Below are 25,393 nucleotides of genomic sequence, written 5' to 3'. Positions count from 1 at the left end.
TTCCTTTATGCTCAGCAAATTAGTTTTGAACTATCATATATACTTGATCGAGAGTTTTAAACAAAGCTACTATTTTCAAACTTCTCCAATTTGCGTGTGCTTGACAAAATGCTTTAACTATTATTTGTTCATCCCCTCCCCCCAGATACAGGCACCAGACTTAGGCAATCCCTTACACTATGCAGACAATAAATATTCTGCTATTAACTTGTATAACAACATGATTATGTTTATCAAACGTAATTGGGTGCAGCGGCAGGAATTAGTTGTCGAATTTTGAAGGAAATCCTGCGTTACCCTTCCATGATATACATACAACAAATATTTTAAAGGATCCCCAGGGCTAAATTCGGTAACCAAATAAGTGTATAGAAAGGTTTTTAACACTAAATACCACTTTCCGAAGTACCCCTTGAAAGCCTATGATTAGCAGTAATAATCCGACTGCAACTGATTTTAGAATTCACCATTTATTTCAAAGTTTATTTCATAAATTTAAGTTTGCCATCATGGAAGTTATCAATTTTCAATGCAACTGATGTTTTTTTCCTTCCAAAATTCGTTTCGTTTGCCACCAATTACAACGCCAAACCAAGTGAATCAGCATCCCCTCCTCTAAGTGTCTAAACTAGACCATTTTCAATTAATTATCAGACCATATTGGTTAGATTCTAATAAAGCACTCGTAAAGATTGTAGACAAAACATTTATTTGTTTCATATACCAAGTCTTACTCGTTAGAATACAGTTAGGCTGAAAGAAGATTTTTTGTTTTGTTTTGAAAAAGCAGAAATGATGATATAGTCATTCACAATGAGTCCAATACTGATTAACACCGATTCATCAATGAAATTACAAAAACCAACACTTTCATGAAAACATACATATTGAATTCAGCACTTCTTGTATAACAAAAAAAATTTGGAGAAAAAAATGTTGAAATATAAAATATTGCATTAAAATTAGCACATATAAAAATGATGCCAACATATGGACTACACTCTGCACTAAAGAAAAAAAGATATAACACTATACTAACACTACATCCATAGCTTCCTTTGGTAATGAAAACCATTCACATCAAATGGTCTAAAGTTGGCAAGTTAAGTTTTATATGACATCATAAATTATCTTTCTACAGACCTGACATTTTACAGGAAGAGAAATTTTGTTGATTGCAGTTGATTTTCGTACAATTTTGAACATGGCTTTCCAATACAAATCTATGTTATCACAATTCTTGATAGCAATATATTTTCTCTTTAAGACATTATCAATGTATGTCAATGCAGATAAAATTAATTCCTCACTATTATGCTAAATAACAAAAGCTGAATCATTTTTAACTCAATTGAAAAAAAGAAGCCTCAAACTCAAAAAACAGTGAGAGAGAAAAAACCCAAAGAGCAATCACATCTTGACTAAAACACAGACAGGTACTGGAAATATAGAGTACAACAAAGTTATACAATAAATGTCAATATATAGCAGTGTAATGTTCATAGTACTGTCCAATATTTTGACATGCAGTCTAATCCAATCTTTCAACTTTTGACTATGCAAATCAATTTGTCCAAATACAAATGACAGGAGAGGAGGAGAAGAGAGAAGAAGCTAGGATGTACGGAACTACATAGTACAACCTGCGCCATTCGTTTAGACAAATTCATCTGCCAGATCAAACATTTACTATCACGTTCACACACTTGAAGTCCAAACACCCAGTTTGTCCCCAGTGCTGACCACTGTCAAACAATAGTTTAGGCTATGAGTGATGATTTCCAAATGATCAATTGTTCTCTCCTTCTCTGTCATCATCGCCGTCTTGATTGGCGTCAGAGGTCCACAGCTGAAGATAACAAAAAAACATACCCCGACAAAATTAGTTATTGCCATACTGTAGTCATAGACTTTTTGCAGGTTCTGAAATCTTCTCTTTTTAAACTTTTAAATCTTCAATTTTGAAAGAATCAAGCATATTCAATTTAGACATTTATAAACAGCAGTAAATAAGGTGTCGTTCATAAATGATAAAAGATTTCAGTTATTAAAAATTTACCGTCAAGTTATCTCGTAATAACTGCATTATCAAGGTACTGTCTTTGTAAGATTCTTCATTGAGTGTATCCAGTTCTGCGATTGCATCGTCAAATGCCTGCACACAAAAAGAGATATTTTAGTTAAGATAATTGGGAGGCATACATAGACCTCTCATGGCAGGTTTGTTTTTCAAGAATCATGGTCAAAATTGTGGCTCGAAAATTCCCTTAAAGCTGAACACCGCTCGTAAATAGGCACCGTCACACAGATACCTGGTATATAAACCCTTCGATTTCGTTACACCGGATTGCACACCTGAACCTCGTGGCCGACATGTAGTATTCCTTTCGTGGTCTTTAGATTTTATACATTTTTTCTTATCTTATGTTCATTTTCTGTTCGTAAATAATGCATTGACCAATTTATTTGATGTTAGTATTTTCCTGGCTTCAAAAAGGTGCGTAAAATTTGATAATTTCATCGCGACCGAGTAACACGGCGAGGCAAAATGTACGTCCACACAGGTGAGACCTCTACAGCGAAGTACTTTGAACTGTTTAGAGGTCTGTCCCTTATATAAGGGTTGTAGAGACAGCAGTGATTAAAGAGAAATATGGCGGACAGTGCCTATTTACGAGCGGTGTTCAGCTTTAATTCACAGACTAAACTTTTGAACTTAATCCCTTATTTGAAAATTGTAAATATGAAAAATTGATGATTTCATTTTGATAATTTTTAGACCATGCCCCTTACAACACTAAACCATAAATGATCTTGTTATGCCCAAGGGGAAGAAATTTTAATAATGATGAAATCTGGATGTTGAATATTGATTAACATATTTGTATGAACTTTCAGCAATGTTCAAAAACTAACCAATCCATAAACACAAGCTTGATAATATCATTCAACAAATCTATCTTATTATTGCCCAAAGCTTTTTGAACTACACATGTACTACTGAATGAAATGTCAATATCTAAGGTGAACAAATACCAAAGCAGGCAGTCATCATTTCACTAACAAACAGAACTGGTATAAATTCATGGACAAAACATTTATAAAATTTGCTAATTCATTTAGACTTTTAGAATTGTGATACTTTCTGAAGAGCCCCTTGCCCTTTTGGGTCAGTTAAGTTTCGGCCTATTTATATAAATTTTTATTGGTCCAGTCCAGCTGTGTGAAAGATATTATCTAACCAGCAGAAAATTCTCCTGAGAACTTTGTGACCAGCTAAATGAAAAAAAAAATCTCGCCCGATTTACACGTATTAGTCTCTCAAAGGATACCGGTACATTAAACAGAAAATATCTAATAACACAAAAAAAAAACTCACCCTTTTAGCCAGTTTACAGGCTTCATCTGGCTTATTCATAATTTCATAATGAAAAACTGAATAATTCAATGCTAATCCTAAGCGAATAGGGTGAGTGGGAGCCATGGAGTCATTGGCATTTTTGTAAGCCTCCTTGTAGGCATCCTCTGACTTCTTAACCACAGCTGTAATGATATGGCATATCAATAGCATTGTGTCTGTTAGGCAACCAAATGAAACATGACTGAGCAACAAAACAACAAAACATTTACTTACAATCAGTTAATATATTCTCCATTTCATATAAATTAATAGATTTTTCATATATTGATAAAATGAATGCAGATAGTCAATCTCCAACACCAATTAGCAATACATAGAAAATGTTTACTTATCTCTATGTCTAATACACAAAAAAATTATTTCTGATATAAATTCATCTAGCAATGGAAAATATCTTTCTTCAGAAAGACAATATTTATAAAGATAGCACTTGTCTAAGGAGTATATCACTAAAAGATATCTAAATTTTGGAAAGCATCTGATGTCTAAATATAGATGAGAAGTAGCTAGTAAAATTTGGGTTGTCGCATCTTCCCTTAGAAATTCAATCAAGTGCCTTTTTCTGGCGCTCTGGCACCTTATTTAGGTACTGGTGACAGGACATTTTGGAAAATATTGGGATAATACCCTCAATATATTTTTTATTTCTGGCATTGATCCATTTCTTTTCATCTGGGGAAAAGGTATCATTTTGAATTGGAACTCAAGTGAAAAATATAAATTTCAAAACAAATTTCCTGTTGTTTTAAGAGAATCCCCCAAAGATGGCAATTCACTCCATCATCAAAATTTGTGGTCAGTTTAAAATTCCCTATTCAAACTTGCTCACTAATCAAAACAAGGTTTTCTCTTTACTTACATTGATTTTTACATCTCGATTTAGAAAAATGTTACTGTCTGGCAACTTTGGAATGGAAAATCAAACTGCTTAGCTTTTTAAACAGACATTGAGTAAATAATTTTACAGCTGCTATTCTAATATGACTAGCAATACGCTCTTTGATTGCAGTTATTAAAGCGAGAGTAAAGAAATAAGACCTACTACAATGAGATCTAATAAACACTGTCAACTAGAGCAAGCAAGCACCAAGTTGTTTTAACGATATGTCAGTCTAAGATTTCGAGAGATTACACATCACAGAACTATAAATTATCTTGTTTTCATTGTAAAAGCTACAGTGAACACAACATTTACTATGATTGAAAACTTACAATTTACATTATTTTCAATCAAGGAAACAAATAAATCAATAGCTTCCTGTTCTGATTAAACACTGTGATAGTAAATCAGCAACTCACTCATGCATTTAAACTTCCACTGTCTAATCATAAATATGCTCATCTCAGATTAAACCCCCTTCTTCCTTTTAAATTTGTGTATTAATAGAGATCTAGCCATGCATGTTTTATCTTTCATAATCAATCATCATTTTCTGCTAAATCATGATTAAGAGCCCACCCACAAGCCTAGCCCCTTTTTCCTGCTACATTTACACCTTGTTGCTTTTTCAAAAGATATGAAATGAAATAAAATGTCTACATATAGATCTCTAAATGTATATATACATGTACTACAAAAAAGCAAAAGAAATATAAGTATATAGAGGTTATAATAAAGTGATAGAGTTGTGCAACAGTGCTATTACTAGAGGTGAAACGATTCACAGCAGATTCATTCAATGGGTATTGAAATCCTCTTTCATTTTCATAAAATTTGTAAGTAGCAACAGATACTATGAAAAGCCAATGTTATACATGTCCAACATAGCATTATTTGGTGAAATTTTGATAATTGTTTCAGTTTACAAATTTCAAGAATATTGTTCTTAAAATTTTGTCTGCCAAGAATTGTTTCACCAACATGTTACTTGAAGAGTAAATTGAGTTAAGGATATTATGATTAAAATTATAAAAAAAAAAATTAGTTGACCACAAAAAAAATTAACACAAATTTATGTGGAAATGTTTTTTTCATAAGGGCCCAAATTTTCCTTGTTGTGTCCAGCTTTAATTACAACCTAAATTCTAATCAATTTGATCTGACATGTGTCTCTCTCTTCTAACATGGTTTGTAAGACAGTTCTTGTGGTGTATCGTTTCAGCCCTAAGTAATGGTATTAGGGAGTCTCCCCCACAGAAAGAGTTAGTGGTGTCTGATCACACAAGGTGCTCCTCCCTTACCCTGATATTGCTCGCCATCTGACACTTCCGCCAGATAGCGGAAATAGTCGCCCTTCATTTTCAGGTAAAACACCCTACTCTCATTGTCTTTTTCCTTCTCGTTATCATCATTTTTTATAATAGAATCTAACAATTGCTGAAAGAAAACAGAAAAGATTATGAATGGTCTAAATACTACAATTTTTTTTCAGCCACAGATGTACCGATTTGTCTTTTGCTCATCCACAGCTTATCAGCATTCACGAGAGGAACACTGGAAAGCTTTTCCTGGAACATCTGATTCATCAAGTGATGAAAAACTTGGCAGCAAGTGAAGTTTGATGTAAACTTGCCCATTGGATTCATAGCAAAAGACATACCTTGGACATCTGTGAACCATGCCCAATTTCTTACCATTCTTTTCTTCATCAGTGGACACCTCTGCCAAATAGCGATAGTAGTCTCCTTTCATTTTTAAATAGAAAACTAAACTATCTTTCATGTCAGTGTTTTCATTGTTTGCGGCAGCATCTTTATATTTCTTCATTGTTTCCTCATCTATTAAATATTTCTCAAGTAAATCCTGGAAAAATGGTTCAAATGAAGGGTTATTCTTAATTTTATATCTTACATTTTTATTATTGCTTCATATGCTAAATGAAGTGCACATATTTCATCATGAAATACTTGTCTTAGTCATTCATATCTTTTATGTGACATGGGTTATTGCCCTTGAACATTGATCAAAACATTAAATTTTATATCTTTAATTCATGCCAAAACTCTCTAAACTATAATTTATTACATTTCAAGATACAACAATAAAACATTAAAGAGCAATTGGTAGGGCAGTGTGATAGAACCACATATTTGGTAGGAGGGTGTGTAACCCCTGTGTACTCATGACTCATCTAGAGCTGCATCTGTCTTGCAGATAAACTGTTACATCAAAAGTGTACAAAGAATTGTTTATCTGTATTTATCCCGTAGGCATGAACAAAAGTTAAGACCAAGATAATCATGCATGAAATTTATGCACTTGGTAGTTGACCTCACTCAATATCTAAAATCAGGGCCATGCTCTCTACATAACACTTACCAGAACGTCATTGCAAATGTTTTTTAGTTCTTCAGTAATTTTAGTTCTGTAAGCGGAGGCTATAACTTGCTTCTTTTCGCTTGAGTCTGTTTTCGATTCTATACTGGATATCACTCTCCAAGATGATCGACGTGCACCTACGACATTCTTGTAGGCAACAGACAGAAGGTTTCGTTCCTCGTTCGTGAGCGGTTTGTAGTTTTCAACCAGCTTTTTCATGGCGTCTGCCATATCATCATACCTTTCAGCTTGTTCGGCCAACTTTGCCTTGTTAGCTAGCTCCTCTCTTGAGAGGCTCATGTTTGTTGTATTGTCGGCGGTAAAAGTAAATTCGAAAGTTGTTCGCTAATGTAGCCTTACTACTACGGACACCAGTATGGCGGAAGACAGGTTAAATTACACCTCATGACGTCATTTATTCATTCGCTAATTAATTTACCTATTGCAACAGTGAGTTTATGAAAAGTTTTGAATTAGAAATTAATCTTTATAGATATGATGGATTTTCAAATTTATAGAAACTTAAGAGACTCTTTTATTTCATAGAAGCTAACAGGATTGCGATGGACTATTTTTTCTCTTGTGAGAGTTATCTTTCCTTGGATTCCGAGCGTCAAGTTTGACCTGTTGGGGATTCTATCGAAATCAAAGGGTAGCCATGACGTATTCGTTTCTATAGTGATGTATATTATTATCGATTTTAGATAGAATTATATAATTTATCTCTTTGCATAAGAAATACGATTGGATCCAATGTGTCGCAACCTAACAATTAGATAAATTACCAATATAAAATTAATTTCGCATAAATATCCGGTTCCGTGCCCATTTAGTCCACCGCATTTTAATACCATCCAACGTAAAATGCTGTTAAAATGGAATGCAAAAATAATTTGTAAACATTCCAAGGTATGACGTTGTCCAGTCATTAAATCAATCTCGTATGAAAAGGTCGTGTGTAATCATCGTTTCTTCTTTTTTTATGTATTATAACGTTAGATTTTATTTCGTATTCAGTTATTTTGAATTTTGTTTTTTTATTTTGTTAATTTGTTCTGATTTTGATTTTTTTGATATTGAAAATTTTTAAATTAGCATATTTTTTTTTCATATTGTCAAAAGATGAAAATGTAATCATCAGTACAGCTCGCTCTAATGCATTCCACCCTCCTCCTGTTGAAGGGGTGGGACTGAAGGGTGGGCTGTAGGTCAGTCAAGATCTGATTAAGTGTCAGAGTGATGTTTGAAAGGGATAAGATCTGTAACCAAAAACAAAATGAGCAACTTTTCACAGTTTCGGTTAAAAAAAGAAGAGATAGGCTTACTTATACGCTTATATGTTTTCCTTTCTGATTCATCTTCATTAATAGCATGGAAAATTATATATATGTAAATGTTTCTGCAGTAGCCCTACTCCCACCCCACTCACATCGCATCCACCATTCAGCTGTATAAATACATGTACAGATTCATTTCATAAATTAATTTATTTCCAATTTAATTCGAACCTATGTTATACGATATAACAAAACTTGGGACAGTTTACTCTTTATAAACGGTGAAACGGTATATATTTTAAAAACTGTCCAAAGTTATGTTATATTCATATAACATAGGTTGAATACATTCCTTATAAATTAATTTTCTGCAATTACAAATGTAATTCAAACAATTAAAGATTTATTTCACTAGGTACCCAACTAGTTATACTTTATAAAATTGCTTAGGGCATTTTACGCTTAAACTGTTCTAATCCAATTTATATGTATGAGTATAAACTGGGGGGTATCTATTGAATAAGATAGAAAGTATTTATTTAAAGTCGGCTTTTACAAACAATAAACATTTATAGCTCTTAAGAGCTATTTTCCAACTAGATAATACCATTGCATATAATTACAACATGAAATGTACAATATCAGTATCACAACAGTTTCGATATTTTCTTTTGAGAAGTGGACAGGCATAGGCAACATCCACTGAAGTGGATGTAGGCTATGCCTGTCCACTTCTCAAAAGAGAATACAGTTTCGATACCGACTACTTATGTTTGATTTGAATTAATTTAAAGAGGTGATGTTTCTAAATAACTCTGATAGAGAATTCCAGATTTTTGCAGATTCAAATTTAAAAGATTTTAGACCATATATATGTTGTTGATCTTAATTTCGGTAAAACAGCTGTATTTGTATATCTAAAAGAATATGGCATTTCTTTCATTTGGATAAAATCCTGCAGGTAAGAAGAATTAATGAATTCTTTATAATTTAATTTTCTGTTTCAATTGTAGAAAAAAACCCCGGACATTAGACCTTTAAAACGACATCACATTGTTCAAAATTTAAACGTTACGTCAATATTAAATATTATTTGATAATGTCATTCTTATTAATAACACGTCATTTGATTAGCTAAACATGCTTGACGTTGCATTAAAATTTTGTACAAATTAACGTCATTTCTTTTCAATTATAGGCAATTCTATTTTTAAATTATAAGAAATGAATTTAATTTCTACCTATGTCATATGAGTATAAAGCGTATTCTGTCCTAAGTTATGTTATATCGTATTCAAAGTAGAAATTAAATTTATTCCTTTAAAAAAACTGACGTTAATTCGTAAAAAAAAAAAATTAAGTGTAATGTAAACGGGTGAAACGTTTTTCAGGCGCGTCATATTGTGACGTTGGCAAGATATTTTTTAAACGATATAGATGAATTTTTGTAGTCGGTCAAACAGTGCATAACAAGTAGAATTTAATGCTTAATTAAATCAGTGAAATTTAATTTTTGTTTTGATCCACGTATCAAACAAAATGTTGACCGAGAAACTTCATCACCTTTCTTTGCATGAATTTTTAACATTGCATTGTGACGTCATATCACCTACCCCCGGCTTTGGCATCTGTACGAAAAACACTCATCCACCCAATATAGTTCTTGTCTTGCAAGTTGCAAGGTTTACTATATATGAAATTTAGTTTCTATCAATAAAAGAAAAATAATTTTTCCAGTGATTTTATAAGTTTACCCTTCGCCTCGGATTCCGCTGATAATTGGTTTCTTGGATATATTGTATCTTTTATTTAATTTAATAACAACAATCTAATTCTAGATGATTCGTTTTATCAAGATTATCGGAAATAATATATTGATATCAGACAGACAAAATTATGGTCAAATTAGTATGGCAATTAAACGAGTTGGGGCCGTTAATTCGACAACCAGTCAGTCCCACAAAGCATTGAGTTTCCGGTTAAAGAATAACAGAAGCACGTGTGGGGGTACCACGAGTACATTAATTCGTTAAAAATGCCAAAATCAAAAAGAGATAAAAAGGGTATGTGGTCCATGATGTTATAAAAACTATTGAGAGTTTATAATATGAATCAAAATATCTTAAACTGTGTATTCTGATCTGACAACAACGTTGAACGTCTGTATACATGGTACACCTGATATGTTGATATTTTTTCATTTATGGCAAGAAACTGGTACTGTTAAATGTGTTTTAGATGATACCTTTTCACCATATGGTACACTTCCTGTGTCTTCAAATAGATAATAACAAAATTGTGTAGTTCACGATAGGATCAGAGGATATTTGAAATCATCATTCATAGATTGTTCCTCATGCAGTCGCAGCATTGCTGCAATTATTGATAATGAGTTATATATGCTCACTTTCATTAACACATGCCTGTGGGTATTTAGCTCACCTTTAGCTGAAAGTGCTCTCCTGGTCACATTTTGTTAATTTGTCAGCTGTTGTCTGTAAACTATCAAAATTTTCAACTTCTTTACCAGAACCACTAGGTCAATTTAAACAAAACTAAAGCACACTATACATGCTATAGCTGCAGGTCTGTAGCTTCCAGTGTGAAAAAAAAATCGGATAGACGCCATGGGGGCTACTGTTCCTTGCATCCTAAAAAGGTGCAGTTTATGGCCACAGAATCTGTAGACTCGTTAATCATATTTTCAAAAACATTTTGAATAAATTTCAATTTCAAAACACTCCATTTGGCCATATCACTTATTGTAAAATGAGAAATAGTGATGTTTGTTAATTAACCCTCAAAAATGGCGACACAGTCGACACTCAATCTGCACATGAATTTAACATACTTCATTTTCCAGCGACGGTTTAAAATCATAAGAAAAAGTTTGAGGCAAGTAAAGCAATGATATCAGTAGTAAATTGTATGAAGAATTTAATGGTACTATTCATTTACAAAGAATTTTTGTGAAAATAAGGTTAATCAGTCCAAAACTGGCATAAATTTTATTGTGCCGTAAATTGCAACTTTTTCACATCTAAGGAATGTTAGACACAATCTTAATCATCTCCTTACAAGCCATTAAAAGTTTACCTGGAATTGCATGTCAACAAATTGGCTTGTTTTGTTTACCTTGATTTGTGTGATTGCCACTCCTATCTGTTCTAATTATAAAATTCAATCTTTGGTCAATATGTACTACTAATATATGTATCACCATGCCATTTTAATGACTACCTAAGCCTTAGGTTTAATCTGCAAAAGACCAGTGTCTTCAAGAAGGTACAGACATCTGATAAAAATTCCTGGGAAAAACGCATTAAAATCAAGGATATAAATATTAAATACAAGTAGTGTATGATAAAAGTTGTTGGAGTGATTTTGATAGACACATATGATAAGAGTCAGATTGATGATTTGAATGGAAAAATATGACAGTTGATTGCTCAAGATTGAATTACAAATAAAATGTTTATTTATGAAATTTTTCTAACTATATTTCAGTTTCTTTAACACAAACAAAGAAAAAAGGACTGGAATTTAAACAGAAGATAATCGAAGATGTAAGTATACATATATAATTTCCTGGTATAATATATATTATTACCAGTTCTGGTACGTATACCTGTATGTGTCTACATAAATTGAGTTTTCCTGTTCTGATCCAGTTTTATGCTTGAGTAGTTGGTTTACTTAAAGAAATTGTAAACTTATTTATAATTTAACTAAAGCACCATAAATGTATAAGATACATTCATTTGGTATTATGCAATTATTGCTTAAGTTGCCAATACATGTAGTTACCATAAAGATGTTATAACCAATCAACTTTATTTATCAAATATTCCACTGCATTACAATGTATAATGATGCAATTCAAGTCTTGAATGATAAGCAGTCTGTAATAGACTACATGCTTCTTTCATTTGTATTCTGTCAAGAGTGGGATTATTGAAATTAATAATGCTGCATGCAGTCAATTTTTGAAATGATCAAATTTTTCATACCTCAGTCATGTATCTGTTTAATTTTTTTAATGGTTTAAGTATCAAGACAGTTTTGTAAACAAAGCACTACATTTTGACTCGTTTTCAGGTCCAGACATGCTGTGATAAATACAAGCACATATTCTTGTTCTCGGTACACAACATGAGGAACACGCACCTGAAGGAGGTTCGGCAGTCCTGGTCAGGAAGTCGGTGAGACATCCTTATATTTCACAGTCAGCAATGACCGCAATCATAGACCCAAAATATAATCACTATTATGGGTACCTGGGGTGGATGAAGGATTTGCAAAAAATGGGGTGGAGGCCGAGGGTAGTCAGCTGATAGAGTCATGAAGTCTTGGACTCCTTGATTCTAGAGATTTTGTAAGGCAAAAATGAATGAAATCTCTTTGATATTAGAGATTTGGTTGTGCAATAGTTAAAGGACAGGTGACACAAAATCATTTTCTTCTAAAAACATTTTCTTTGATAAATATAAATCAGTTTATAACAATTTTTCCATTTGACTAGAATCAGATAAGAACACACAGCTCAATTAAGTGTGCTGAAAATCCCAGCTGCAGCAGATCTCCGAGTTTTGCCGATCTATAATGAGATAAGAAACTCCTGTGCGTTATTCGTCAAAGATGACATAGTCAGCTATCGGCTACATAGTAAACAGAGCAATGGACGAGGGTTTATTTACACGTACAGGATAGTGTATCTGTGTTGCAAATGATGATTTTGAAATAAAGCACTATCAGATTATAGTGAATTTATTAAAAGCATATATTTTATTGAAAAGTTTAGTGTATGAACCCTCTCCTGAAAACAAAGTAGTAAGATTATAGAATGTACAAGATTACATGTTGTGTTATTGATAAATGGAGTTTTTGAGAAATTTTGTGTACATAAGATAATGGTAATAGGAATTGAAAAAAAGTAATTAAATTAGAATGAATCTGAAGATTCTGTGATTAATAACCATTTATTGCAGATTATCATCTTGTCAGCCAGACAGGCAACCACTTGTTCAGATTGTCAGTATTCAGTTAAGTTTGAAATATATTGTTTGAATATGCATATCAATCCAATCTTGCAGATCCAAAACATTGATTTGAATAAGTTGATATTAATCTAAATATTTTTTTTCTTTAAAAAAACTCAACTGGGAGCACGATGAGTTAGATTTTTATTATATCGCCTAATATAAATCCTTTTTTGTGTGCTATTTGTAACAAGTGGTGTTGCTGTTAAAATAATAATTCATTGTCCATCTGAATCCAATGTCAGTATATAAGAAGTAAACAGTGTGCATAACAGCTTGTTTTTGGGGGTTTCTTTTTTAGGTTTGATCAATAGAGAATAAATTATACACAACTCAGAAGTACTACCAAAAAATGATCTTCATAAACTATTAAAAAGAAAGATCAAATTACATTTGGATAAAATTCAAGGAGTCTGAGATAAATACGTTTTTAAAACCTGAATACTATGTTAAAAAACTACTGTTTCAGTCTTTACTGATTATGAAAATTGGTATATATATAGTTCTTTTAATTAAATTTCAAAAAACAAACATGATCAAATACCATACTAAAAGTGAAATTAAAAGATGTTTCGGTTATTAGTATTGAGATTAGGGTAGACCCCTGATTTTGTGGAACTAAAGAAATTTACAAACATATTTGCTTACAGGTATCAGGATTTCTGGTAATACTTCTTAAATCAAAAAATCCTTTATTAAGTCCAATTAACTTAATTAGGGTTTATTTAGGGTTTAAGATCCAGTGAAATTCCTGGTTACGAAAAGTCTCTATACATTATCACTTAATATGTGTTGACAAAACAAAATCCTTTCATCAGAAACAATGATTCCATGGTTTTGATGATTTTTATCTTTTACAAATCCAACATCGGACATATTTTTTCCAGCATGAAGTATATAGATCAATGAAAAGTTAACAGTACAGGTCACAATTTTTACTCCTATTCATAATTGCTGAGGAAACAGAAATGGGGTTTCTAAGCTTAGAATAACTCTGTTTATGTACTGGGTTCCCAAACTTTTGATAGCAATGAGCAAAAGTTAATGACTTCAGATTTTAGATAAGAGCAATTCAGAAATCCCTATGGTTGAAAGATACAGCGAATGGGCAGTGTGTCGGCTATTACGTCGCACCGAAGGTTTCCGATCTCAGAGGCTTCAGATATGCATATTGAGGTCACGCGTCTTATCAACTCAGTAATTCAGCAGTAGCTGTGAAACAGATGGGAGTAGCAAGGAAAATTTTGCAGAAATTGTATCCTACTCACAATTCAACTTGTTGGTCAATGTTTTTGTGATTGTGTCACCTGTCCTTTAATGAAGTCTCCTTGATTCTCAAGATTTAATAGAGCAAAAATGAAGAAAGTCTTTTGTGTTAACATTTTGATTATTTTTTAGTTTAATGTGATCAACTTAAAAATTATGAATAGTTTATGGGCTGTATAATAAACGACTTGGATTAAAGCAACAAGAAGCTTGTGTCTTGCAGAAATAAATGAAACAGCCTTTCATTTGGTACACACCTGTCACAATCACTGATAACATGTATTTTGTAAAGTTTTGGTTTATAATATAGGGTCATTGGGACTGAAATGGGTAGGTCAGTTAAGAAAAAGTAGACAGTAACTGTGGTTAAGGAACAAAATTTATAACGTTAAATATGCTGATACATGTATTATACTTAAGCATTTGAAATAAGGAATTTGGAATGGGAATGTAAATAACCCCACTTGATTTAATGAGAAAATTTGCATCTTTGAAGACATTCAGTAAAATATGATCAATATTCCATGCATGCAAGTTTGCAATGGTAACATTTGTCCAAAAAGGAAATCTATCAAATTGCAAAATCAGTAGATTTATTAGAACCATTTTCAAACGATAATCAATTATTTGCACTGATTGTTCATCCTACCTAAAGTTTAAGATTGATGCTAGTTTGTTTAAAGCTTTGTTGTTGAATTTGCACAGATTTTACTTTGGGAAGAACAAAGTTATGGCCCTTGCATTAGGAAGGACACAAGAAGATGAATACAAAGATAACTTACATAAGCTCAGCAATCAGCTGAGAGGGCAGTCAGGACTGCTGTTTACCAACAAATCAAAGAAAGAAGTCCTCAGGTAGGTCTCCATGTCTGTCATCAGACATGAATGTTAAAAAGAAATGTATTTCATATATTTATACATTGCATAGTTTTTTCTAATTATGCATGCTTGTTATGGGAATTGTAATATATTTAGAAAATTTAATTCAAGTTTTAATATGAAAAGGTCCTTATTCATGTAAATATAGTTAAGCAAGGGTTCTAAAGAATAGCATCATGCAATAAAGAATTGTAAGGAGGTATTTATTGATCATAAGGCAGTGTCTATGGAAAACGTAATAAAAATTTCATTTAAACTGAACTTAATATTTTATTTGTATTTGTCACAAAAAACACCTCAATTACACAATTACTGATTTGTAATAAACTTTGCAGTTACTTTGACAATTATCGGGTAGCAGACTTTGCTAGATCTGGAAATGTATGTCAACAGACGGTAATGTTAGATGAGGGACCTATCCCAGAATTCTCTCACTCCATGGAACCACAGCTCCGACAACTGGGTCTCCCAACTTGTCTACAAAAAGGTGAAAATTGTTCATGAACTCATCTTTTCTATTTCTACTACATGTACTATGAACAGAGAACCATTTTGGATTGCTTCGTTCATAGTGAGAACATAGCCAATCCGGTAAGATTACTTAAAGTTGGAAAAAGTAAAATTCATTGCTGTTTAGTTAATTTATAGTGTTCAAACTTAAAATTTATGAAATAAGTATGATCTCATATCTCATGATCTCATCTCATGAGTGGGGTCAAAGTTGATGAAAAAAAAAAACACAGTGCAAGATTTATCAGATAGGACCAGTGATCAGTTTGCTCAGTACGAGAATGATTTTCATTTGGTTCTGATTTAGATATTCATAAATAATGTGAAAAAAGGGAGATATAGGTTTCATTGGTTCTATATTTACAGATAATAATAAAGTTGCATATCTTTTTTGCTACAGGAGTTGTAACACTACTCAAGAACCACACAGTGTGTGAACAAGGCAACATACTAACCCCAGAGCAGGCTAGGATATTGGTAAGTGATTGCATATACAGCCTACTCCGGATATATTGAAATTCAGGGGACCATTCAAATTATTTCAATATATCCGTAATTGAATATATGCGAAATTGACTGACAGGAAGCCGCCATTATGTAAAAGTTCAATCCCGATCTTTAATAAAGAAAAACAAACCCGAACAAATTAATTTGATCGTTGTTTATCTAATGGATACATGTATTAAACATAAATAGTCTTTGAAAGATTAATGGAGAAAGTAAAGACAATCTTTAACCTCATTATAATTCCCTGATCACATTCTTTTACGTTTTGGGGAATAATCATCGAACTCAAACGCTTCAATCACTGCTGAACTCTGCTCGTAAATAATTGTCATCGTACTCGGGTTAATCCCTAAATTCTTAGTTATTTTAAATTAAGCTTTGTTTCCTTATCAATAACTATAACTAGTTCGTTTTTAGTGTCCTAAAATAATTTTTTTCATTTCTGTGGGGTTCCCATTTTTCGTCTCCTCAATACGTCTGTATGTACGTGGAAAGAAAAAATTCAACAGTGAATGAATTATATTTTGTAAAAGCAGTATAAAAATCACTTAAGGTGAGAACTTATTAATTAACACTTTTATATATCAATGGTCAGTCAGTCATAATTACTGTCACCAACTGCCAGGAAGCACTTCAATATAACCGTTATAAAAACAACTCATTATCACCTCATGGGACCGATCAGTGGCTTCAATATAAGCGATATTTCAAAATATCTGATTTCATTTTAACCGTTATTTTGATGCCAAGAAAATAAGAGGCTAAAACTGGGGATTTATATTTATTTCAAAATAAGTGTAATTTCAAAATAAGTGACTTCAATATAAGTGGAGTAAGCAGTATTGAGACTGGGATATATAATGAATTATTATACATTGTACCTTTGTGTATTTCTTTATGTAAAACTCAAACATATAAACCTGCTACAGTTTATATAATCAAGACAATGTTTGTCGTGAAATAGTTTCTGTGTTATTTTCCCGTAGTAAATGGTCATTGAAACTATTCTCTGACAGCATTGCATTTCCATTGCATGTAATTTCAAATTTTTTCTGCATGGTGTTATCGGGATTATTATGTTTAATTCAAAGTACTAGCTTAATAACACCAAACTCCACATCGCTTACAAGTAAATTTTATCTTCAGTGAAATAAAACACATTTCTATTTGTGAAGCTTCTATATCCTAGGTTCATGGAAAAACTTAGTGGCAAATAAAAGTTAATCGACAGATTCTTGAGGCCAGTTACGATATTGAACTTTGTCAAAGCACACTTTATATCAAATGTGAACCCAAATTGCTACTTCTTATCACTGATTGTGCAAAAACTATTAGAATAAAAGTCAGATAGTTTTTTTTTGGGGGGGGGTCATGGACATCTGATAATTCCTGATTTAAAAGTATTTTTCACTCATCAGAAATAATAGATTTCTTTCTTTCTATATTTGTTATGCAACAACACCTGTTACCATTTATGGTTGATCTTAATCTTATCTTCATTTTGATACTGAATTTTCATTTTAAAATATTTTCATTTGTAGAAACTCTTTGGTTACAAGATGGCCGAATTTTTTGTTACAATTGAAGGCATGTGGTCTTCAAATGGGAAATGGGAGGCGATAGCAGACAGGCCAGAGCCTATTGTACCTCCCAAAGTCACCATTAAAGGTAAGGAAAGATATAAATAATCTGTGAGTACATCTAAGGTTATAGCTATAAATTGAATTACTGACAGATTTGTTTCTTGGTATTAGCCTGTCAGCAGGCATCACTCTGTCAGAAATTTGAAGTAATGTCTAATATTTCTTCTGTTGGAAACCAGCCAACATTGCCTAAGGTCAATTTGAGGCAAAAACTATAGACTTGCACACATATTTCTGGCAGGTTTTGATCCATGAATGATGTTGAGTGTTTGTCTGACTTGGAAATTCTTATATAGTGCTCAATTTTAAAATGGTATGAGAAATGATAAAAGTCTTACATTGAAAGCTTTAATGCATAGAGTTGGGTATAGTCCACTAATGTATTTTCCATATGCGGTAATGTTAACGTTAGGCTTCATAGCTCCGGCCCTAATTTTTGTTCAGCAACGAGGGACCTCTTGAATGAAAGCTCATCAAATTGTCTCTTTCCTTTTAAAATTTCGTGGTTTGAAGTCAGATTCGTTTTCCGGCAAAATGCGTCTGTATTGAAAAACTCTGAAAATGAAAGTAAAAGTAGGGAATTTCTCAGTTTTGGAAAGGGTGTACATCAAACAATTTCAATTCTTTTCTTCAAATGATAATTCAATTTTGACACTTGTTTTTAAAATTGAAAATCCTCTTTTCTGACATGTGTCAAGCATTCTGATTTAAAATGTCCCAATAAATGTATATACACTCTGAAAGTATAGGAACTATTTTGCTTAAAGGCACTACTTTGTTGTCCTACCGATTCTAAAAATAGTTAGAGGGATATACCCAGTTGTGTTCCTTGGCTTACTGGTACAGTAGCTGCACTTGTTAACAATGTCTGTGGATTGCTTCTTAATTGTAAAACACCTAGGCTTGATATTTGAATAATAACTTGAATATTATTTAAAAACTTTAAAATCTTTAAAATTATGTAGATGCCCGTCTTTGTGCAAATAGTACAAAGGCATCAGGGATAACCACTAACCAGATTCATGAGAAGATGTTTGAACTGATTTGAATATACATGTATATACTAAAATCTGGTTTCATATTTTTCATGTTTTTGTCATGACAATTTCTTTCATTTGCCATATGAAATAGCCTGTTAAAGGAATTCTCTTGTACATTTATTGTTAAAAAGTCCAGATTTGTTGGGAAATTTCATTTTAATTACAAAGTGACGAAACTTCAGTTTGTAAATATACATAATTTATTAGTGGATTTATTTATCTGTGCCAGCTGGATTGTGTTTTTTAGCGAGTGCTAGGGGGGCTAAAAGGTATAAGCATATTGTAAGGCTTGTTCCACTAGAGCTCTCCCGTTCCCTTTACAAACATCTTGGTAAGCTGACAAGTGGCGGCTGAGCAGTTAATTTTTAGGGCCTTTTTGTGATATATGGAATCTTTTTTCTCATCTTCCATGACATACAGATAAATTTTCGGGTTTTTATGCTGACCTATTTAAAGTTTAGGGGGGCATACACTATACCCCAGTCACCAACGTCCAGTTAGTTTTTGGAGCAGACCCCATATCTAAGTTATTACTTGTCCTAGCATGGATAGTGCTTTGGTTATTTTTTAACTAAACAGACTTGAATACTGAATCTAAGCTTAAATCTAAGAAAAATTGAAAATGAAAGTAAAATGATGAAACATAATACCTTTAGAGTATAACAGATCATTACAAACCTTGATAAAACTTGTATTCACCTGAACAATCCAGACATTTCAATAACTGATATCTATTTGTAGCTAAACCTAGAGATGAAGCAGATGAAGATGGGATGGAAGATGATGAGGAAGAGGAAGCAAGCGATGAGGAAGGGACGTGACATCAGTAGACTCAGCGCTGGTCTTTTTGTTAATGTTATTAAAAATATTTTATCTTCATCTTTCCTAGTTTATTTTTCTTTAAAATAAGAAACATTATGAGATAAGATGCATATATATTCATAAAACTATATTATTTATTATATGACAAGGTGCAGAATTCTCTATCTCATTGAATAAAAAAAAATAGTTTAATGTTGTGTCCACAAGAACACAAAATGATATTTAAAGACAAGGTTTTCATTGTGACAGGGAAACATAAAGTTGTTCATATGGGTTCTTGGAACATATCCCCTGTGTTTTTGACTGTGGAACAATTACTGGTTAGATTTGAAATACACAGCTTATGTAATTTCCATTCATAACTACTACATCTGAGACAAAAAAAACTGCTATGTAGTGTGGATGCTCATGCCTATGAAAACTAGTTTCTTTAAATGATCTACTCGGACATTTATGCTCCAAATTTTAAATTGTTATTTGTGAGAGCATCTGAAGCAATAACCACAAAAAGAAGAAACAATAGAATTCCACTCAAACAAAAACTGTATGCTGTAAATTAAACATAATTATTAGTCCTATTAATAATAGAAAATTGTCAGCCAACAAGTACAGGAATTACTGAGGACTTTTAGTTTGGAGAAACAAACCAACACATGCCATAAAGAAGAATTAAAAATCGCATGCAAATTGCATCAATCAGTATCATTGGAACCCACAGGTTTTCAGTCTGTAAAACTGGTTTCTTTTTCCGATGTTGAGCAAAGTTTTTGTTTATGGTTCAATGATAATAACTTGCTTTCAAAAAGTTAACCATTTATTCATTTACTTTATTTTTAAGCAGAAATATGACCTATTGAAATATTCTTTTTGTGATTATGACCCTAATTTGAGACGATTGCCCTCCTTTAGTATTATTTTTTTTTTACATTAGATTATTATTTGCTTAACAAAATGTGATGATTGAGTTATATAAAGGAAGAAATGAAAAAAAAGAAAATTTTAATTTTAAGTGCGTACAGTTAAACAATAAAATGCTTTCTTAGCGATTCATGCGGTATATGAAGGTGGCGACATTGAAAGAAAAGAAAACAAAAACATAACCCGCTAACTGTAAGTTTTTTCTGCAATTTTCGCTAAATTCATAACCCGCATGGATCATCAAAATAACATTTTATTGTTTATATTTACATCTTTCTTTTTACAAATAAATAATTTCATGGTAAAAAGTAAGTTAGATTAACTGTATTTTACTTCAGTATGTAAGTTAAACGAAACAGCCAAATCGTCTCCCATAGGAATTTCGAGTCTGACATCATGATTATTTCGTGCAGTTCATGATTTTCCTAGGTCGCTGTAGGTTTCGACCAATCGATTAACGGGGCGTGTTGATTTCAGTCCTGTCGATTCCTATAGAACTATGAATTAACTATAGTTTCCTTAAGAAATAAAGGGAATCATATTTGTATGTGTAAATACCAATTTCAATACCAGTAGCAACCAAGAAAGGCAGTAAGGACTGGAGTGGATTTTTAAATGAGGAAAAACAAAGTGAGCATACATTGATACTATTTGATGTAGATAAGTAACAAGACACAGAAAATTATTGCTTAGATAATCTGTAGCCATGTAACAAAGAATTGAAAGAAAAGGCAAACCTCCGTAACTCTTAAGTACATGTAATTTAGAAAGTTAAAAGTGCAGCATATAGACTATGAAACGTTTTAAAATTTTAAAATTTATTATTAATTGGTAAATTTGAAACTCAAAACATTGGTAGGTCGATCAATAGATCTATTTGAAAATTGTTACAATAGAAACTGCAAGATACTTTGGTGGTTTTTTCTGAAATAATTTTATACCAAAGAGGTTATAAAAGCCCAGCTCTGCGGGTGCCCTATAGTGATCAGTCTATCCGTCCGTCCGTCCGTCCGTCCGTCCGAGATCTCTGGAGCATATCTTCTCCCCCTAGCCTTGGCCCTATCTGGCTCAAATTTCAACCACAAAGTGCCTTTGGATAAAGGATGTGCAGTGACCTTGAACCATGTTTCTAGGTCTAAGCGTAAGTTCATTGCAGAATTATATGAAAAATCCTTGTCCGGAGCATATCTTCTCTCCCCTAGGTCCGATTTGGTACATTCCCAGGACCCCACACACAGAATGCATATGGTCAAAGGGTGTGCAGTGACCGTGAATAAAGTTTGTAGATCAAGGTCATATCGGATCAGGCAAAAAATCTCTTTTTCAGAGCATATACACTCTCCACTTACCAGCCCTATTTGGCTCGTACTTCACATAAACAGAGCTTTTGATTTAAAAGTATTCATTGACCTTGAACCAAGTTGCAGGAAGTGTGAAGGTCATAGCAGATAATATGAAAAATATTTGTCTGGTGCATATCTTTTCTCTCTCTTGGTCCAATCTAGCACATACTTCACTCACAGAGTGCTTATGGTCAAAGAGTGTGCAGAAACCTTGAATAATATATATAGTTTATATAAGAGGTTATGAGACTGAATGAAAAGTTTTTTGCTAGCTGGAAAACTTTTTAGTTATAGGTCAAGATCAAAGCTAAATACTCTAAAATGCTTTTCATCCTATTGACCCTTATTTAAGCAGAGCCCTTTGAAGTGGTCGCACTCTCAATGTTGACTAGTAATAGTCTTAAATAGAAGTTATATAATATATCTGTTTTTACAACATGCATTAATATTAGAAACATAGGTAATCACAGATTACAAAGCTCACCGAGACGAGACATCACCCTTATGAGACTTCACCTTTATGAAACCACCTTTATCATATTAAATGAAAATCATACTTTATGATCTTGGATATTCATGGATTCTGTTTTGACACAATATCGTATATCATCTGTTAAAAAATTGTATGATAATCATATGTTCATATGTTAATCAATGCAATAATATAAAATTAAATATTGCATCCTATCATATTTATAACATATATCATATAACACAATTCAATACCATAATAAACAATGATGAGATATGATATTGTAACGTATGATATGACATTGTATTGTGTTATACGTTATTGTATTTGATCACATAATACAATATCATAATATATAAAACAATATAGTATTATAGTACAATATCATATTACATAATACATCATAACATTGAAACATATGATATTATATTGTATAAAATAGTATGATATTGTATGATACTGTATCGTTTTTTTATACATAATATGATATTGTATCATATGATACAATATTATTTGATATGTACAACATTGTATCATATCAAATGATACAATATTATGTGATAAAGTAAAATATTATATAATACAATATTATATTATACATATTGTATCATATGATACAATAATATATTTTACAATATCATACAAAACAATTTCATGTGATGTGATAATATATCATATTATAAACCAATATCATATTATACAATATCGTATGATACGATATTATATAATATTACAGTATCATATTATACAATTTCATGTGATATAATTATATATTACAGAAACTTATATCATATTATACAATATCGTATGATACAATATTATAGAATATACAATATTGTGTCATAGGATACAATATTATATTTTGCAATATCTTATGTTATAGTATCATGTGATAAAATAATAAATTTATAATACAATATAATATTATACCATATTATATTATAATATACAATACTATACATAACGATATCATAATATGATATCATAATATAAAATATTTAAAATTGATTCAATATCATATCATATCATATAACTTTTTATAATATTACATATGATATTATATTGTATCATATTAAACAATATTGTTTCATACCATACAATTCTATATCATAGGAATCATGTTATATCATTTATCAACAAACACATCTATCTATCGAGCAGGTTTGAGTGAGGTAGGTCAAAGGAGATTTCTTTAGCATCCTTGGTAATGGAGATCAGGCTCTGCATCTGAAGCAACCTCTGCGTTTCATTTATAATATAGTTAAATCAACTATGCAAGCTATCATCTATAAAACATGTGACCTGTTCCAAAAAACTAAACCTCATCCAGCATCCGAAACCTATGGCTCAGATTCAGCATTCAAGCCTGTCGGGTGCATCAGTATACATAAGACGCATCTCCATGCAAGTTTGGTGAAGTTCAGACCAGTAATAACTAAGATATCATCATCAGAGGGCACTAGCATTTGAAACCTTAACCTGCTCCAGCATCCGCAACCTATGGCTCAGATTCAACATCCATGCCTGTCAGGTGCATCTGTATCATAAGACACACCATCCATTCAAGTTTGGTGAAGTTAGGACCTGTAATAACTAAGATATATTTTTTAGCATCCTTGATAATGGAGATCAAGCTCTGCATCTGAAGCTTCCTCTGTGATTCATTCATATTACAGTTTAATCAACTATGCAAGTTTGAAATAGTACTATTATCTATTAAACATGTGACCTGTTCAAAAAAACTTAACCATATCCAGCATCTGAAACCTATGGCTCAGACTCAGCATTCAAGCCTGCCAGGTGCATCAGTATCATAAGATGCACCATCCATGGAAGTCTGGTGAAGTTAGGACAAGTAATAACTAAGAAATAATCATCAGAGGGCACCTGTTTTAAAAACTTTAACCAGATCAAAAAACCTTAACCTTCTCCAGCATCCGAAACCTATGGCTCAGATTCAGCATTTAAGCCTGTCTGGTGCATCAGTATCATAAGACGCACTATCCATGGAAGTCTGGTGAAGTTAGAACAAGTAGTAACTAAGATATAATCATCAGAGGGCACCTGCAACAAAAACTTTAACCAGCTCTAAAAACCTTAACCTCCTTCAGCATCTGTAACCTATAGCTCAGATTCAGCATTCAAGCCTGCCTGGTGCATCAGTATCATAAGACACACCATCAATGCAAGTTTGGTGAAGTACGGACCAGCAGTAACTTAGATATTGCTATCAAAGGGCACCTGCAACAAAAACTTTAACCTGCTCCAAAAACCTTAACCTCCTCCAGCATCCGAAACCTTAAGCTCAGATTCAGCACTCAAGCCTGTCTGGTGCATCAGTATCATAAGACACACCATCCATGCAAGTTTGGTGAAGTACGGATCAGCAGTAACTTAGATATTGCTGTCAAAGGGCACCTGCAACAAAAACTTTAACCTGGTCCAACAACCTTAACCTCCTCCAGTATCTGAAATTTAGGACTCAGATTCAGCATCCAAGTCTTTCAAGTCCATAAGTAGGTCCAGATGCATCATGCAAGTTTGGTGAAGATAGGACAAGTAATAGCTTAGATACAGGACCTGCAACAAAAACTTTAACCAGGTCCGGACGCCGACGCCGACGCCGAGGGTATAGCATAAGCTCCCCCTGACTTCGTCTCGGTGAGCTAAAAATGATGTCTGTTGCTATGGTTACATGGTAATAGGTAGGGAAAAAAATTGATTTAAAAAACCATGGTGATCATGGTATGCTGACTTGCTTGTTTTAAACACATTTTAGAACAACTAGTTGTTATTTATGGAAGATGGAGTCATTAGAATAAATGTGTTAAAGTGTTATTGAGCAACATAAAAGAGTCGTTGTCAAGGAAATAACAATGAAAATCATTTATTCCCCAAAACACCGAATTGTTGAAATCTTCATAGCAATGACCATACATGTATAGTGTTCTTTCTAAAAACAGTATCAATTGATATATCGTATGAAAGTTAAGAACA

General features: G+C 32.4%; 2 protein-coding genes across 4 annotated transcripts; one reads left to right on the top strand and one right to left on the bottom strand.

The window, feature by feature from the left end:
• Positions 1–690: 690 nt before the first annotated feature.
• Positions 691–7,084, bottom strand: LOC128185756 (14-3-3-like protein 2). Of its 3 annotated transcripts, XM_052855435.1 has the most exons (6): positions 6,681–7,084; positions 5,996–6,164; positions 5,603–5,728; positions 3,380–3,543; positions 2,060–2,155; positions 691–1,849 (listed from the first exon to the last, which is right to left on the bottom strand). In XM_052855435.1, the coding sequence occupies exons 1-6, from the start codon at positions 6,978–6,980 to the stop codon at positions 1,790–1,792; spliced, it is 915 nt and encodes a 304-aa protein (XP_052711395.1). In that variant the 5' UTR covers positions 6,981–7,084; the 3' UTR covers positions 691–1,789. The 3 variants fall into 3 exon arrangements, with proteins under 3 accessions (XP_052711395.1, XP_052711380.1, XP_052711387.1); XM_052855420.1 differs by lacking the exon at positions 5,603–5,728 and having other exon boundaries at positions 6,681–7,083; XM_052855427.1 differs by lacking the exon at positions 5,996–6,164 and having other exon boundaries at positions 5,603–5,738; positions 6,681–7,082.
• A 2,813-nt stretch (positions 7,085–9,897) lies between these two features.
• On the top strand, positions 9,898–19,722 carry LOC128168798 (mRNA turnover protein 4 homolog). The gene is made up of 8 exons (XM_052834963.1): positions 9,898–10,020; positions 11,465–11,523; positions 12,056–12,159; positions 14,968–15,117; positions 15,477–15,628; positions 16,052–16,128; positions 17,700–17,826; positions 19,583–19,722. The coding sequence occupies exons 1-8, from the start codon at positions 9,993–9,995 to the stop codon at positions 19,660–19,662; spliced, it is 777 nt and encodes a 258-aa protein (XP_052690923.1). The 5' UTR covers positions 9,898–9,992; the 3' UTR covers positions 19,663–19,722.
• The last annotated feature ends 5,671 nt before the right edge of the window (positions 19,723–25,393 follow it).

This window comes from Crassostrea angulata, chromosome 1 (genome assembly GCF_025612915.1).
Source record: "Crassostrea angulata isolate pt1a10 chromosome 1, ASM2561291v2, whole genome shotgun sequence".
NCBI classification, from domain to species: Eukaryota; Metazoa; Mollusca; class Bivalvia; order Ostreida; family Ostreidae; genus Magallana; species Magallana angulata.
Note: the sequence above shows the minus strand (reverse complement) of the source record. Positions and strands in the feature narration are given on the sequence as shown.